General features: G+C 47.7%; 2 protein-coding genes across 2 annotated transcripts; one reads left to right on the top strand and one right to left on the bottom strand.

Moving 5' to 3' along the window:
* Positions 1-973: 973 nt before the first annotated feature.
* On the bottom strand, positions 974-1,355 carry CLAFUR5_10761 (uncharacterized protein; the record flags this gene model as incomplete). The annotated part of the gene is made up of 2 exons (XM_047909909.1): positions 974-1,158; positions 1,214-1,355. 2 exons carry the CDS (start codon positions 1,353-1,355, stop codon positions 974-976), a joined length of 327 nt encoding a protein of 108 aa, XP_047764606.1.
* An 808-nt stretch (positions 1,356-2,163) lies between these two features.
* Positions 2,164-3,607, top strand: CLAFUR5_10760 (SWM histone demethylase complex subunit; the record flags this gene model as incomplete). The annotated part of the gene is made up of 2 exons (XM_047909908.1): positions 2,164-3,114; positions 3,164-3,607. 2 exons carry the CDS (start codon positions 2,164-2,166, stop codon positions 3,605-3,607), a joined length of 1,395 nt encoding a protein of 464 aa, XP_047764605.1.
* Positions 3,608-17,529: the final 13,922 nt, after the last annotated feature.

Here is a 17,529-nt window from a genome sequence, read left to right as displayed (position 1 = left end):
AGCTATTGGTAGAGTTGTTTGTTCAATGGCGTGTGATACCCACAATGTATGACTGTGTGAATAGTTGCGAACATTGCGCACCAGTGCGGCACCACAACGCGGACCCACCATGTTCCTCGCCCTGTGCTTGCTATGTCAACGGTCTTGTCATCTGCCAGCCTCCACCATATCGGCGTAGGATGGCATCGTCTTCGGGAGAGGCTTCTGTGAAGCAGGCGAAGGGGCGTTTGTAGATTCAGATGCTTTCAGCCGGGGCTTTGTTGCGAGACCAGGTGCGAAGATTCGTGGCGCTATGACCTCCGTCAAAGCCTTTTGATACACAGCAGAACGAGGACCGCCTGTGACTGTAAGCTGTTGAAGAGCGCGAACACTGGACCACCACCTGCTTGGAGAGTGGTTCCCGAAGGAGAAGTGGTAATGCCGCAAAGCCAGTCCAGTACCGAGAATCCACCTGCCCTGATCTGCCTCTTGCTGACGACGCGGCGATGAGATGTGGACAGATGGAGATCCCGTCTTGAGATGGTACATGTGATCTCTCAGCTGCCGTCGCTGGAGGTTGGCCTAAAGCATCGAACATGTCGCCGAGAATCCATGGTCCCTTGCCAAAGCGACGCCAATCAACATATGTGCCTCGGAATGTCCCATTGCGCCAGACTTGCACCCTTGTGCTAATGATGATAGCGCATGGCTTACGATTGAGCCTCATCTTCTCCCAAGATTGCGTTGTGTCGTGAGTTCTGCTTGGGCCACTGATGCCAAGTCGTCGATGTGGCAATGCAACTCGGTCATCGAATCGAGCGCAGTAGTCGAAGTACATGGTGGGAATAGGCATCCTGGTCGATTTCTGCGAGCAGTGTTCCTCTCTTGTGGAGGTGGTGAGATACCGGATCGTGCGATGGTTGAGATAGCTTCCGAACTCGGAAAGAGAGTAGTCAAGTGCGTCGCCAGAGAATCTCGAAGGCCAGCTGGGAGTTCAGTCTGGGTCATCTAGGAGGTAGCATTTCTGGAGCAGGAGCTTGGAGCCGGTGATGATGTGTCGGAAGGTGCGGCTGACGCGCTGTAGCACAAACAAGTCTTGTGTGTCGACGTCGATAAGGATGGATTCTGCAAGCTCGATGATGGCGGAGACTCGCTCTGCCGCTGACAGCATTGGGTCGCCTGCCTTGTGCATCGTGTCAGTGTTCATTTGGTCAGTGTTGGCTGGGCAGCGCACTGGATAGTGAAGATGCTGCCCGTGCCACGCTCTCTGGTGGAGCGGTAGGTGGCGTGAGTGTTGTTCGAACTGAAGGGCTGATCAGGTGCCCAGGTGTGGTGTGAAGTTGCTTTCGCATGGCGGAAGCGCAGCCGTTGAGCATGGTTGCGAAACAAGAAGGCGCGATCTTGGCTTTGGTTTCATACTAGGATGGCAGTTGCAGAGAGATATGTATGGACTCAAGAGCAGACCAGCCGATGCATACCACACGAGCCCGTAGTGCGTACTCAGTATGATCTGATTCTCACCGTGATCCTACAAGCTGCATGTCGGTGTCGCCGCCGGCACGAACTTACCTGTCACCTACATCCAGGGAGAAAGTTCTCACCTCATAGCACAGCCTTCTCAACATCACGAACGCCTGCTTGTATGCAACTCTCTTCCACCAGCTCTCTCTCGGTATTCCTCAAGAGACACACCATGGCTGCTTTGAAGATTCGAAGCCGATGAGCAGTGTGGTGCTTCACCGTGGTGTATATCTCACAGAACGTAGTCCTGCTTCCTTCGCCATGACGGTCACGCAGCAGATCGGCCGTACGTTTTGTTTGTGTGCTCAAAGGCTCAAGCGTCGTGTTCGAATCGATTTCGCGGGCATCGCGGCAGAACGGATAGAGGATTCGCGGACGGTAGTATGGACGTTGGAGGCCACGGGTGATGCGGATTGGGTCTCAGAGGACGTTCTACGTCCACGAGCAGGTGATGTCGATGTCGATGTCATTAACAACCATGGTCAGAAGCATCGGCGGAGTCTTGAGGTTGTCGCGCTTGGCAGGCACTCTCCTGATGTCTCATGTCTCCACATCGGCGTCTGCTCTTGACATCACTCCTTCCTCCATCACTAGCAATGGTTGATGATGTTTGCGACATCTACGATGCCCACCATATCCTCTCACACGTATTCATGAAACCAGATGGAGGAACACAACGATGGAAACGCGCATGCGGAGGTCGCACCCGACAATGTGGTCACGAACCAGGAAAGAGTATCCGCGGCTCCGCCGGCCTCTGATTGTAATCTTACAGAGATAGAGGAGCTAGACGCTCAGATCGGTGCAACTGCTGGCGATGATTCAAACATTGTAGTCGCGCCGGGGAATAGACCAGGAAACGCGCAAACAGACGACCTTTTGAAGCCAATCGATGCGAATGCGAAGGCGGAAAGTGCTGCCAAGGCCGGACCGTCAGATGGCGAAGCTCTCCGCGAAGACATAACCACTTCAGTTCAAGTCAACGGCACACCCTCGAGAGGAAACGGTACACCAGCGCGTGGAGGTCGTGGAGGAAGTCATGCAAGTATTGCAGGGACTGGAGGCACGGATGCGATGATGATTGATACCGGACTTGCCATGGCGCAAAGCACACCAGTAACTGCCCGAGGACGAGGTCGCGGCAGAGGCGGTGGCCGACCCAGAGGGAAAGGGCGCGGTGGAGGCCGTGGTGGGAAGCGAAAGCGGGATGAGGACGATGATGGTGCCTCAGACTCCAGCGACGAGATCACACCCATTGCCACAATGACAAAGTCAGGTCGTTCAATACAGAAACCAACCAGTTTTGTCCCGCCTCCGCCATCTCCCACGACGAACAAGAGAAGACGACACTACACGAACCGAAAGAATCCAGAATCCGCAGTCTGCAAAGTCTGCTTGCGTGGTACTAGTCCTGCCAGCAACCAGGTTGTTTTCTGCGATGGATGCAATGCGCCATATCATCAGTGGTGCCATAAGCCGCCGATACCAAGCGCAGTCACTGAAGATGTCGACAAGGAATGGTTTTGCGCCGAGTGTGAGAGTGAGAGGGTGGTTCCTGTTCCTCAAGCAGAGGTTGCCAGCTTTGTGAGCGGAGAAGGTATCCCAGCTGAAGAGGTGTGCATGTCGTCTTCTTCGATTACCGCATCTACTGACATTCCTGCAGCGTCAACAGTACTTCTCACGGCTGCCTCCGGGTATGCTCGTAACACTGCTCACCAAAGCCACGACGATGAAACCTGACTTGCCTCTATTCGCTCCGGAGTTCAAGACGAAGCAGCAAGCAAATGCCGCTGGTACGAATGGTACGAATGGACACACTTCGACATCGAAAGCAGCTTTCGCGCCACCTTCACAACCACACCTAGGCTCTGTCCGTCCATCAATACCAGCCGCGCATCCTGACGACGACAATTACGGTCCAGATACTCATCCGCCAAACTACCCTACCCCAGGCCAAGGACTGATGAGTACGCTTCCTCCAGAAACAGAAGATTTGCAGTACCTGGTTGAAGACGAAGACAAGCACGGCGTGTTCACACATGTCTATAGGACCGACATAGCCGCAGCGATGAGCCAGAGTACTGGTCCCGGCTCTGGTACTCCATGATAATGAGACGAAAGAGCCCGGCAGAAAGGTAGTATGACTGTGAGCTACATTGCTTCAAAGATGTATTCAATACCTAATCATTGTGCATCGCGCACACACACAGAGCTGTACCACACTCAGCCAGATCATCACTTGTTCCATGACGCTGACATGTATAGCGACTGACAGCAGAAGCAGTAGGTATTCTCACGATAGAGCATTTACAATGACGATCTGGATCTTGAGCGGAGCTGTTTCCGCTCGTCCGCTGATGACGCTTCGAGAGTCAAGCATTGAAACACTTGAGCTTCACGATATTCCATACATCTATGTATCAGCATCGGTTACTCGTACAGGACTGCAGCGAACGCATGTCAGAAAGCAGAGCACCCACGATGCGCTACCCTCGCACACCCGCCGACGTCGATGGCGCCATCCTTTGGCTCTCGCGTGCCTCCAACTTCAAGCTCCCACCCGAGCTCTTCAAAGTCATCCTCCCCTACGCAGACTACAGCAGCGTCCACTTCCACGCCGCAGCCGACCATCCCTACACCCAGACCAGCCAAGGCCCCGAAACGCCCCAAACACCCTACCTCGAAGCCCCTCCTCTCCTCGATACTTCCGTTCCCCCCAGATCGCCGCCTTCCCCCCAGCAATACCCACACTTCAGATATAGCCATATAGGCTCCTGTATCGAATGGCATTCAATGTCGCATCAATTCAAGCTAATGTTATCGCGTCTAATCGCGTTGTTAAGTTGTTGTGGGCTCGCAGTGGCACTGGGAGGTGATCTCGAAATCCGCCCTCCCAGGACCTCATTTTTCGCACTTTCTCAAGCCTAATCTCATCCATTGCAACACTACCACCTCAATAGCGACATGGACGATTACGAGACGGTGTTGTTAGCATCACAGCCACCTGCTATCGACCTCACCGCCGCCGCCGAACCGCCTGTGCTGCTAGAAACACCTTGTTTTGACCGCTCCGACTCAGATGCGCGTAGGCGTCGAAGAACGCGGTCTATCACCTCTCACACCTTCATACGACCTCAATATTCGACACGCTCTGTATCACCACGGCCTCAGAAGCACGCGTTCATTATGAAGCCGGTGCCAGATAGTCCTATGCTGCGAGAAGACACGTTCTCTAGCGAGAAGGAATTGACCGATTACTACCACGCGTTTGGAAAAGAGGAGAGCTTCGAATACAGACCAGATCCGAAGGGCTCCAAGGATTGCAACCGTGCTGGACAGCGGTATCGCTACAAGGTAGTGTGTTGCTGTGCTAGCTTTGCTAAGACCGATAAGAACAAGGCGAAGAAGAAGTCTAAGCGATATAGTTGCCCTTTCTACTTCTACGCTGTTGCTGCTATGCCAGACGAGCCTAAAGGGGAGTGGGAGATACGGCATTCGAACAAGCCTAAACACTGTCGACACATTATAAGCCGGACGATGTAATAGCGCTTGTTATACACCGCTAACGTTCAAGGACTGCTACGTTCTTAGAGGAGCTTGAACGCCTTTAGAAAACACGTATGTCGACAGCGAAGATTATGGCCTATTTTAGGGGGCGTATGTTGCTAAAGCCTTACGACATTCATAACATTGCTTAGGCTCGTAATATTAACGCTCGGCGTGAGCATAATCAAGTAGAGAGGATAGTCAATCTACTCAACAGTGAGTCTATATATTATAACATCTATACGGACTCCGAGACAGGCTTAATTCGAAGTATAATAGCCCTCTATCTAAAGAGCCTTAAAGCCTTTAAGAATACGCTGTATACGATCTGTATTGACTTAACCTATAGCACAAACCTATATAATATAGAGCTTGTTGACATTATATCTACTAGTCCTGTAAACAATATAATCGAGCTAGGCGTTAGCTTGATTCGACCTAAGCCTAATAAGTTATACTTTGTCGAATTGCTACGCTCTCTTCGTAAGGGCCTCGAATAGACTAGTTGTCTAATACCTACGGTCTTCAGTACAAATCGTAAAGAGGCACTTATATTTGCCGTCGACGAGGTCTTTCTAGAAAGTACGAATATTATATACGATTAGTATCTATAGTAAGACATCCTTATACGTATACGGAAGGAGAGAGGTAAATTCGGACAGGTTAGGTAAGACGGCTATTAGACGGACAGTCTATCTACTAGTTAATTCTTGAAGCTATTTACTTATACCGTACGGAGTTAGTCTAAAGACAAGTTTAATAGTAACGTTACGAAGCTTGATATAGTATATCTAATATATAAGCGATACTTATACGTTAACTAGTAGCGCTTTGAGATACGTATTGTCTATTAAATAGGTACGAGTTACGTAGTAGTAGAAGACGGCGGATTATACGAAAGACAAAGAAGGACCTAATAGGATAGCGTATATCTATATACAGTATCGCTAGTATTAGTATAGGTAGATGCTAGGTGTCCGGATGTTTGCTAGCCTATAGGCTAGTAAACCCTAGTTACGTGATCTAGTTATATAATATACCTACACCTATATACTTGTCCTACGGCCTATATGTTCTTAACACTCCTACTTAGGCCATATAGTCCCCTACAATCCCTTTACGTAAGCTAGAGCTACCTTATAAAGTTTTGGAACTACTAGCTATTAAGGGGCTTTATTAACCTATTAGTAGCTATGTCCTTTAAACAGTAGTAGTCTACTACAATCTTCTTCTACTACTAGAGATGTCTAATATAGTTATATACAACATCAATATACTTTGACCTTTATGTATATAGGCATCTTTAACAAGTGTTAAAGCGGCTTAGTTGTCACCTATAAGCTTGACTAGCCTTAGCTCGTTAATAGTGCCCTTACTTACCCTTACACTCGGCTAGAAAGAGCTCTTTCCTACTAGTTCTAGGCACCCCATTTCCCTAAGGACAGCAGCAAGAAATTGTGACTACTTTACGGCTACGTTTATAGCTATGAACTCAGCTTCTATTATTGATGTTATAATAGACTTCTACTTCCTACTTATCTAGGATATAGATGATCTATAAAGGAACTATACGTATCCTAGAATTAAGACTCTATCCACTTTCTCTATAGCGTAGTCAGAGTCCGAGTATCCCTAGAGATTGCCCCCTCCCTTTCTATATATAAGACCTAGGTCTAGGTACGACCGTAGGTATCGGGAGAGCTTCTTTAAAGCCTTTATATACTACTACGAGGGATCAGCAACAAATGAGCTAATTCTTCTAAGGGGGAATGCTAAGTCTGGCCTTGTCATTGTCATTAGCCACATCTAGGTACTATTATAGCTCTAGTAAACCTGTTTGTTACACCTCTTATCTATAGGTACCGTAGGCACTAAATGCTCGTAGCTCTCTATAGGTAAGTAGGTTAGCGTAGCCTTCTCTCTAGCTATGCTCATCTTGGCTAAGTTAGCGTAGATATAGTGTACTTAATTAAGCTTTAAAGTGCCTTAGGACCTGTCTCTTATAATCCTTATTCTAAGGATCTTTGTAGGTTCACTAAGATCTTTAATCTTAAACACTTTTCTAAGCTTAGCCTTAAACTACTAAACATCTAATAGCTTCGGAGCTATAATAGGTATGTCATCTATATAGGTAAGGACTATAAGGTCTCTATCCGTATAGATAAGTAGGTATAGATCTACCTAGGACTAGGTAAATCTAATCTTCTCTAGCTTCGTAATATAGAGCTTATTCCAGTCTCTAGCTACTTGCTTAAGCCTATAAAGGCTTCATAGGACCTTGAACACTATATTTAGAGGTGCTTCAACTCCTAGGGGTAGGATTATATAGATGTCTTTAAGAAGGCTACTTTAGGTAAAAGCATTATTTATATCTACTAGGTGCATCTCGAGATCTCTCTTACACACTACTACTATAAATACTCGGAGAGTATTATGTCTAATAGTAGGTACAAAGGTCTCTTTGAAGTCAACCCTATATTTCTATAAAAACCCTCTTATAACTAGTCTTGCCTTGAACTTTTTAATAGCTCTACTAATCATTCTTTTCACATTAAAGACCTACCTAGAAGTCATTAGATTTGCACCCTTTGGCGGTACAACTGCTTCCTAGGTGTTGTTGCTTGCTAAGGCAATAAGTTCGTTCTCGATTGCCTCTCTCTATATATATCCCTATTCGGGGTCTCCTACGGCTGCCTTATAGGACTTTAGGATTAGCACTTCCTACTAATAGGCTATAGCCTACCTAACAGTAGCAAATATATGTTCTTCTACGTCGTTCAGAATCTCCTCTACCTAGCTTATTGTAGGGTCTAGATAGAACATCTAGGCGATAAGAGCCTTATAGTGTTTAGCCTTATACTCTTTAGAGTTATCATCTCCGTCCCCCCTTGACCTCTTATTGCCTACAACCTAAGGTGGCGCTAGGTATTTGGATAGGTCGAACTGAACGACATCTTCTTTTTCTTTTATTAGAGTACCCTAATCTCTAAACTTCTAGTATTCCCTAATGTCCTTTAGGGGAGGGGGAAGTTATATAAACAGCGGTTGCTATAGTGTTGATAACTTGGGTAGGTTCTGTATAGATCCACCGTTATCGGCCTTCGATAGTGTTGAAACCGCCTTAATATTTTCTCCTAGCCTTCGTAACGGTGTCTCTAATGATCCCCTATCGGAAAATTTCGCCCTAAAGGGCTTCTTCCTAATAGGATTACGCTATAGCGCTCGACTCGGCTAGTTAGTAAAGGTGATACTAAGATATATATCTCCCCCCTTCTTATTCTTAAACTAGTCGACGTCACTATACGCTTTTATAGCTTTTATATCGGGATCCTAGAACAGCTATTGTTTTGTAGTGTTTTCTAAGTAGCCTATAAACACGGCTTCTTTTCCTCGGTTTATTAACTTGTCTCTCCTTAAGCCTTAAGATTAGGCTCTTAGGTCTATATAGACTATAGCTTTGTATCCCTAGACGCGGAAATAGTCGACTAACGGTACTTAGCTAGTAAAGGCTTCTTCTAGTAAAAGAGCAATACTATTACTAATCGGACTATTAGGTAGTCTATTTCTGATCATAGTCTATACTTATAAAGCTTCTAGCTAGAACTTAACTAGTATACTAGAGTCTTTAAGTATAGCCCGGACTATGTTCTTAGAGGCTTGAATTGACCTTTCTATAGGTCTATTTTAAAGAGAGTTATAGGCATTAGTTATGTCTATCTAAGTGCTAAACTCCTTCTCCTACTCTTTTAGTAAGGCGAGAATTTCCTTTATACTATTACTACGGATCGTAGATAGAAAGCACCCTGACTACCGTTGTGCCTAGACCTTCTAATCCCGTAGAGCTATAGGAGCGTCGCTCCTAGCCTTTAAAGGGATTACCCACTTCTTCCTAGAGAAGTTATCTATAATCTCAAGCCAATATTTGTATCCTAGCCTAGAGACTACGCCCTAAAAAGGCCTATAGATGTCAATAGAGATAAGGGCTAGCCTCTCCCCTTTCCTCTCTATAGTAGGTCCTTTGAACTTCCTTATATTTATAAGGGAGTAGCCCTTGCAATTCTAGTGTTTAGAAGGAACAGGAATAGGATCTTTCTTATTAGTGACTCTATATAGGTTTCTTAGTAGTCCCTTACTAAGGTGTATACATCTTCTATACTATAGCTCCTACTGATCTTTAGACTTAGTATTAGCTATAGCGGTACCGTCACGTTCTTAAGAGAATATACTAGTATACTATAGCTTAAGAATTTCCGAGATCGAGTATATAAACGGTACTCCTCCTCGAAGTTTAGTCTAGACAACGGGTTTACTAGACAAGGATTTTAGGGTAAAACTAGATAGTTAGATAGCAAACTGTTAGCTAAACTAATTCCACGAAACAAGACTAACTCTAAGGCTAGGAACAAATAGGACATTTTCTAAGACAATTTGCTTTCTAGAAGGACTACCTATTACTACACTTCCTATATATATAGCTTATATTCGGACCCGGAAAGACCTACTTAGAGGTAACTATATTCGCCCCCCCAAAACACGACACATTCGAAAGCTCTTATCAAGGCCATTCCAACGATATAAAAAGCAGGCCACTGCCCCTAGGACTGAGGGAGTTCTACCTCATTCAATCTGGACAGCTTGAAGCTCTCTTCACCCTGTTTCTTCAGCTCCAAACGCCGCGGAGGTGCCTAGCTACATTGGGCAACTCCTAGGCAATGGCAGCCCAGGCTACGGCACTAACGGCGCCTACGGCCCTACAGGCGAAGCCCCCCTAAGACAACTGGCAGCAACTTATAGAGGACGCAAAAAGCATGGAAACTAACGATCAGCTCCCTTACCGGTCTCTACAGGTAATGATCACTCAGCTACGCACGGCGCTTGTACTGTCGTATCACCGAGGGCAACAAGAAATGAGGACGACGTCCCAGGCGATTAGCAAGGCCACCCGGAATCAACACCCCCATAGCTGGGCATCGGTCGCGGCATCGATACCAGGCCCCCGCCCAACGCACGATGCAGTTACGATCCGCATTGCAGCAAAGGAAGACCAGGCCGAAGTTGCGAAGCTATCGAACAAGGAGCTCGCCCAACGAATCAACCAACCAGGGGTGGTCGCAGTGAACTAACAGTCCAACGGCACTCTACAGATCTATACTAGCTCTGCTACTGCTAGGAGGCACCTAGAGGCACAGCCACAGTGGGCATCTAAGGTTGCGGCATCAGCGAAGGTCTCAACGAAACAATTCACGATCCTAGTCCACGACATGCCTAAGGAGTTTGACCCAACCAACCAGGGTCACCTACGCGCTCTCTAAGAGGACAACCCGGTCACTCTTAACTCTCCAATCCAGAAGGCGACTTGGCTCCATAGGAAATGGCCAGAAGGCAAGAAGGCCTCGGCGCTAATAGTATGGCTACAAGACGCGAAAGCGGCGGATCTAGCGATAGAACAAGGCCTGGTCTGGCAATACAGCCTCAAGACAGTAGAAAAGCACTCCTCATCCTTTCGTGTCCTCCAATGCTTCAAATGCCAACAGTATGGACACCAAACCTACACGTGCACAAACAAGCAGGCCTGCTCGAACTGTGCAGGAGACCATATGTCTAGGGACTGTACATCGACTACGAGACGGTGCGCGAACTGTCCGGGGCACCACCTATCGTATAGTGCGGAATGCCCACAGCGGAAACTAGCGAAAAACAAGGCAATCACAAACAGAACCGTCGCCCCAAGATTCTACGGCGACCGTGAGGCTAGCCCACACCGGAACCAACTAGCGGCGGTCGGGCACAAGCGCCCTAGGGCCGAGAACGATGTAAAGGATGCGTAGCCTAGGGCGTACGGGAGGCCACGTGCTCTGCTAGCTGCGGCGAGGGAATCTAACCAGGCCCGGCTCCCCTTTAGTACACAGCCGATAGGCGTAGACCAGGACGCACAGGGCAGTAGGACACAGGACGATACAGAGGAAATGATTGTCGATGCCGATGACTAGCCTCGACACGCTTAGCATCATCCAGTATAACGTCAACTATAGCAAGGATATAGTCCAGAACCATTTCCTACACGAGGCGGACCCGCGCGTCCACCACGTCCTTGCAATCCAGGAGCCATGGATTAACCCGCACCATAAGAGACCAACGACCTGCAAGTCACCAGGCTACACGACATGCCTACGAGGCGACGGCAGACCCCGCACGTGCTTCTATGTCAGCAAGGACATACTAGAATCCGACTGGGAGGTAGTGTACTACGCAGACGAAGAAGGCGGGGGCGATATTACCTCCCTCCACGTGGGTAGCACCTGGATACACAACCTATACATGCAACCGCCAGCCTCGAGGTCTAGCCGCGACCTAGGGGTCTGCAGACACCTAGACAGTGCGCTCAAGAGACAAGGGTGCCACATCGTAGTAGGAGACTTCAACATACACCACCCTTCCTGGGAAAGCCTTATGCAGCCGCACCCTATAGCCGACGAAGTACTCGACTTGATGGCGAGCAACGCAATTGCCCTCAATACCCCGAAGGACCTGGGCACCTGGAAGAGAGGGGGACTCCAAGGCACGATCGACCTCTCCTGGATCTCAGATAGCCACTACCACACGGTAACCTACTGTGGGATCGAACATGAACTCGAGGCGTCGTCAGACCACATGCCAGTCAGGACCTCTATTGCGACACAGATACAACGCACACCAGCGAGAACCCCTAAGCCAAACTGGGGAAAGGCCCACTGGGCCAACATCCAGGCGTACCTCGATGACTCCAAGAGGCTAGTCCAGATCGCGCAGCAGCAATACAACAGTAAAGACGAGATAGACGAAGCAGTCCATGGGTTGACAGACGAAATAAGAAAAGCGACCTCACTTCACGTTCCGCTTGCCCAACCAACGACATGGTCCAAACCATACTGGACGCCGGAGTGCACTGCGGTAGTAGGGGAAGCAAGGAGAGCCCGCCGGGTGTGGACGAGCAGCCATAGCGAGGAGGCCTGGAACGTATACAGGGAGGCATGCCAACAGAAGAAAGCCATAATACGGAGGGAGAAAGCAGTCGGCTGGAGGGCTACAGTGGAAGAAATCGCCGGCAAGCCAGAGAGGATGTGGAAGCTAGCGAAATGGGCCCGACAGGACCCTACACAGGGCCCCTCCTTCTCTATCCCAGCGCTACAATCGCCTAGTGGCCCGGTTAGCGACCCCGAGGCCAAGGCGCGTCTACTGGCTAGCAAGTTCTTCCCACCCCTAGTCGAGGCTGATCTAAGCGACATAAACAGCTCTACTCCCCTAGCCCCTAGCATCGCGGTCCAACAGGAGGTGTCCGAGGGAGAAGTTACCGCTGTGCTGAGGAAGTTGCCGGCGAAGAAAGCCCCGGGGCCGGATGGGATCCCAAACGAGCTACTAAAGAAGTGTAGAGATCAACTAGCCCCAGCAGTTGCAGCGATCTTCAACGCCTGCCTACAGACCGGATACCACCCGATAGCTTTTAAACAATCGACGACAGTGGTCCTACGCAAGCCGCAGAAGGAAGACTATACGCAGGTGAAGTCGTACCGCCCAATTGCGCTCCTTAACACTCTTGGGAAGGCGCTTGAGAAGCTGGTTGCAACGAGACTCTCCGAGGCGGCAGAGGAACACTCCCTACTCCCGGACACCCAGATGGGTGCGCGCCCACAGCGATCGACGCTATCCGCGATGGAACTTATCACCTCTCAGGTAAAGGCCATCTGGTATAAGAATAGGGACAAGGTGGCTTCCTTACTTAGCCTAGACATATCGGGAGCCTTCGACTACGTGTCACACCCGCGGCTTCTCTACATCCTAAGGTCGAAAGGACTCCCTGAGTGGCTTGTCAACTTCGTACGGTCCTACCTCCAAAACCGCAGTACGTCGATCCTGGTCGGCCAGTACAGAAGCCCATTTCAAGCAGTCCACACTGGAATCCCGCAAGGCTCAACGCTAGCACCTATTCTGTTCCTCTTCTTTATGGCGACGCTGCTCCCAGCCCTAGAATCCCAGAACACCGCTGCGAGCGGCTTCGTAGACGACACAAACATCCTAGCGTGGTCTTCCTCGACTGAGGAGAACTGTAGGCTACTAGAAGAGAAGCACAAGATCTGCGAGGACTGGGCTAGGAGGCACGGGGCTCGGTTTGCCCCAGAAAAGTACAATCTGATACACTTTACGCGCCGGCCACGGTTCCACAATATGCAAGCTTCTATCCAGATACAGGGGCACACGACTAACCCGGCAAATCAGCTCAGGATCCTCGGACTATGGGTGGACCCGGCGCTACGGTGGAGGAAGCACGTACAGGCAATATTACGGAAAGCTGAACAGAATATGGCATCATGCCAGAGGCTCACTGCGTCCACATGGGGGGCGGACTTCCGGCAGTCACGACTTCTATATACGGCTATTGTACGGCCAGTCCTTACCTATGGCAGCCAAGTGTGGTCCTTAGGCGAGAGGGCCTGCCCATCGAAGGGACTCGTCGCGCCGCTAGCGAAGATCCAAAACCAATGCCTAAGGAAGGTCACCGGGGCATATAAGTCGACACCAACGAGGATGCTTGAGCACGAGACCGCTATACCGCCGATCGACCTATACATCCAGGGACTACGGACCTCCTACTTAGGCAAGTCGGCACAGTACCTAGTATAGAAGGTCATCGCCAGTGCAGTCGCAAGGGCCCGCGAATCAGTACCAGCGCACAAGGGCATTCGACCCGGAAACGAGCCGAACTACCGGGCAAGGGACGAACAGCTAGCAACACAATGGGAAGGTGAGAAATCCTTTATAGAGCAACTATGGAAAGAGAGGTGGAACAACCAGGTTGTAGGGCATAGTGGACGCCCTCAGCCAGCGGGACAACCTAAGGAATGGTCAGCTACAAAATCCGCGGTCAAGCACCCCCCGAAGCTCATCCACTACCGCCTTACGAGGGCACAGAGTAGCATAGCAACCCAACTGCGAAGCGAACACATCGGCCTCCAGGGGTACCTATCATGGAGGAAGGTTCCAGGATACACGAATACTAGCTGCCCCTGCGGCTATCGCTCCCAGAACGTACGGCACGCACTCCTCGTCTGTCCGAGGTGGTCGCTAGGAAGGGGGGAGTGGATGGCAAAGGCGAGGAACCGGACGATTGGGGCACTTCTTAACAACGCTGAAGACCTACGGCGCATTACGAACTGGATACTAGAGAAGGGCTGGCTAGAACAGTACCGCCTAGTAGGAGCAGTGCAGGAAGAGAGGACACGACGCAGCGCGACGAGACCGGCTAGGAGCGGGGGCTAACGGGGTAGTGACATGGACTACGTACGTTCAGAGGGAAAGCTAATCTAGACAAGGAGTAGTCGGGGGCGGGAAGGGTTTTCACCTATTCGGGTTTCCCTTTGTACATAACAATAGATATATACCTGCATAGGCCGGATAGGGTCCTAGAACAGGGGAATGACAAATCTATCTATCTATCTATATATATAGCTTATAGATAGCCACCCCCAACCTTGATCTACTTCCTCTTTTAAAGAGGCTTTAGTGTCCTAAATAGTAAATCTTAGTCAGTTATATATAATGATATATAAGAGTTAAGTAACTACTTTGACGAGGGGTACTTACCTTTAGCTTCTATAGTAGAATAGGTAACCTCATCAACATCATTATCTTCTAATAGTATCTTAGAGTCTAATACGTCTTCCTAGGTCGTATAGGCCCTTATAGGCTTACTGGAGGAGGCCTTTGGCTTACGGCTCTCCTTTATCTACTTTATAAGGTCCATTATTACCTTAAGGACATCACGAAGGTTTAGTAATAATGACCTCCTACGAGGTGGTAACGGTTGTCTCTTAGTAGGGTAGGTAACCCTAGCTAGTTTGTCCTTATTCCTAACAGCCTACTAAGCTATAGCAAGGTATAGGCACTTGCTTATAAAATGGTCACTACCGTAGAGATAGTACGTAAGCTTGCCCTAGAAACCCTTCTTAGCAAATATAGCTGTCCCTTAATAAATTATTGATTCTTACTTCTCCCTAAGAATTATAAGAATGTCTTGTAGTAAGAGATTTACCTAGGTATTAATTGTATTGCGAATTGAGCCAAATGAGTCTAGTAGAGCTACTAAGAGTTACTAGATCTTTCTGTCCTTAGTCTTAATGTCTTAGAACTAAGGCGAGATTAAAACAGCCCTCCTTATAATTGAGCTAAGCTCCTACTAGGCGTCATCTATTAACTAGTCCTTTGTTATTACGAAATTGGTATATTGCTAAAGCAAACTTCTTCTAGTAGCGAGAAGTCTTCTCTTATATTTAGCTTTAGCCTATTCCTATAACTCCTTTGTATACCGGATCTTATATATTATCTCTTAGTTATCTATCGACAGATAGATGTATATCTTATATAGAGCCGTTACATTATACCGTCTATACGATGCCTTCCTTATCGCTTAATCTCAAGGAAGGGATAACTCCGATAATATAGAGGGTGTCGCTATAGATAGGGTTATAGCGGGAATATCCGTAATAATGTCTTCGAGGACCTAGTCAACCTGCTTTAATACTAGGTACATTCTTATTAGCTTAAACGTTGTTTCGTGGTTCTCTATTATTAGAATAGGTACTGCTCTCTTTCTTATAAACCTAGTCTCGTTCTCTATTTTTTATAAGTTAAGGAACAGGTTGGCTACCCTTAGGTAAAAGGATATATTCGGTCGTACGCGATCGGATCGGATCGAAATAGGATAAACCGAACGCGAGGTTGATAGTAGAGAGGATAGCTATCCGCTAGGAAGAGGAGGAAAGTCGGTTAGTAAGGATCGTGTTAGTACTAAGACACTATAGCGTAACTCTCTTAGTAGAGGGGGTTTCTAAGACACTGCGGCTCTCTTAGAATAAACAGTTAGTCGATACGAACACGATGTCCGGAGAGCGACTCTTCTCAGTAAGCTCGCCTACTTGTCTAAGGTATTAGTATAGGCTCCCTAACTCGGAGTCTAATAGTGCCTTACTAGGCTCTTTTACGTCTTATATACATCTATAGCACGGCTATAGCTTCCTATATAAGGTGGGTACGGCCTCTAGTCTGCCTTCCTTTTGTTCTAAAGAGGAATAACTCTAATACGACTTTGTCGAGGGTAAAACACCGACTTACTAACCCGGGCTTATAACCTATTAAACAGGTACGAGTTACGTAGTAGTAGAAGACGGCGGATTATACAAAAGACGAAGAAGGACCTAATAGGATAGCGTATATCTATATATAGTATCGCTAGTATTAGTATAGGTATAGGTAGATGCTAGGTGTCCGGATATTTACTAGCCTATAGGCTAGTAAACCCTAGTTACGTAATCTAGTTATATAACACACCTATACCTATATGCTTGTCCTACGGCCTGTATATTCTTAACATTGTCTATTACTAGACAAACGGGATTAGGCACTTCAACGAGAAGACAATATTACGAGTTAAAGTATATTACGGCCGTATTAAGGAGTGGCTTAACTATAGTAGCCGCTACGATGTCTTTATACTCTTCGAGTCGTGAATAAATTAGTAGAACTAGGGCCACGACCATCGACGTAGTAAACTCGCTAATAACCGGAAGGGTTATTATAAGGTATTAACCGGTTACTTCTAGTAGAGCGTAACTTGCTATATTAGTAACTACGTACTACTCGAAGTACTTAAGCTTTATAAGCGCGTAGAAGTATTGCTCTATAATAACTATAGGGTTCACGATACTAGTAATAAGATCAAGCACTCTACGTATAGCTATGGCTATAAGTAGTTATTAGGGCGAGAGCCTAGCCTATAAGATATAAGAGTAAAAGCGAGAATATAGGTATTAAGTATAGATATAAAGGGTATAGTATAATTACTATATAAACGAAAGACGAAGAAAGTAAGAGAGGCCTAGGGAACGCTAGATACTTATACGCGACCCTCGCGAGTACGTGTCCCCGTATTAATAGGGCTAACCCGTATAAAGCCGCGCTTAGTAGCTTTGCTCAAAACCTTATTCTAACCTGCCCTACGTTCCGAGTCTTCTACGTACTTCTTCTAGGGTCTAGCGTAGTCGCGGGTACTCGCGGGAGTGCCGTAAGTTATATAGTTACAAGCCGAAGTAAATCTATTAAGAGTTAGTAGAGTAGTAAATTTGGAGGGCTAGGTCCCGTAGTAAATATTACGGGGTATATAATTCTTAGCGCTTATATACTAAGCTAGGCTTTCACTTCTTAACGACTTCTAAGTACTCTAAGGCTCTTCTGTCCCTACCTTCTATATACTCTATAGGGAGACTAGAATAGTAGCCCCCTAAACAAAGCTAAGTTCCTACGAAGCCGTAGTAGTTCTATATATCGAGGATGTTCAGCTTCAGTACTAGGCCTAGGCCTAATATTATAGTCGATATACTATTAGTAAGCCCCGTCGAAGAGCTTAGATTCGAAAAGCCTACCAATATTGACCTCTAGGCCGTCTACACGGGC

The sequence above is a fragment of the Fulvia fulva genome, chromosome 7, assembly GCF_020509005.1.
Source record: "Fulvia fulva chromosome 7, complete sequence".
Classification (NCBI taxonomy): Eukaryota; Fungi; Ascomycota; class Dothideomycetes; order Mycosphaerellales; family Mycosphaerellaceae; genus Fulvia; species Fulvia fulva.
This window is presented reverse-complemented; position numbering and strand designations above follow the sequence as displayed.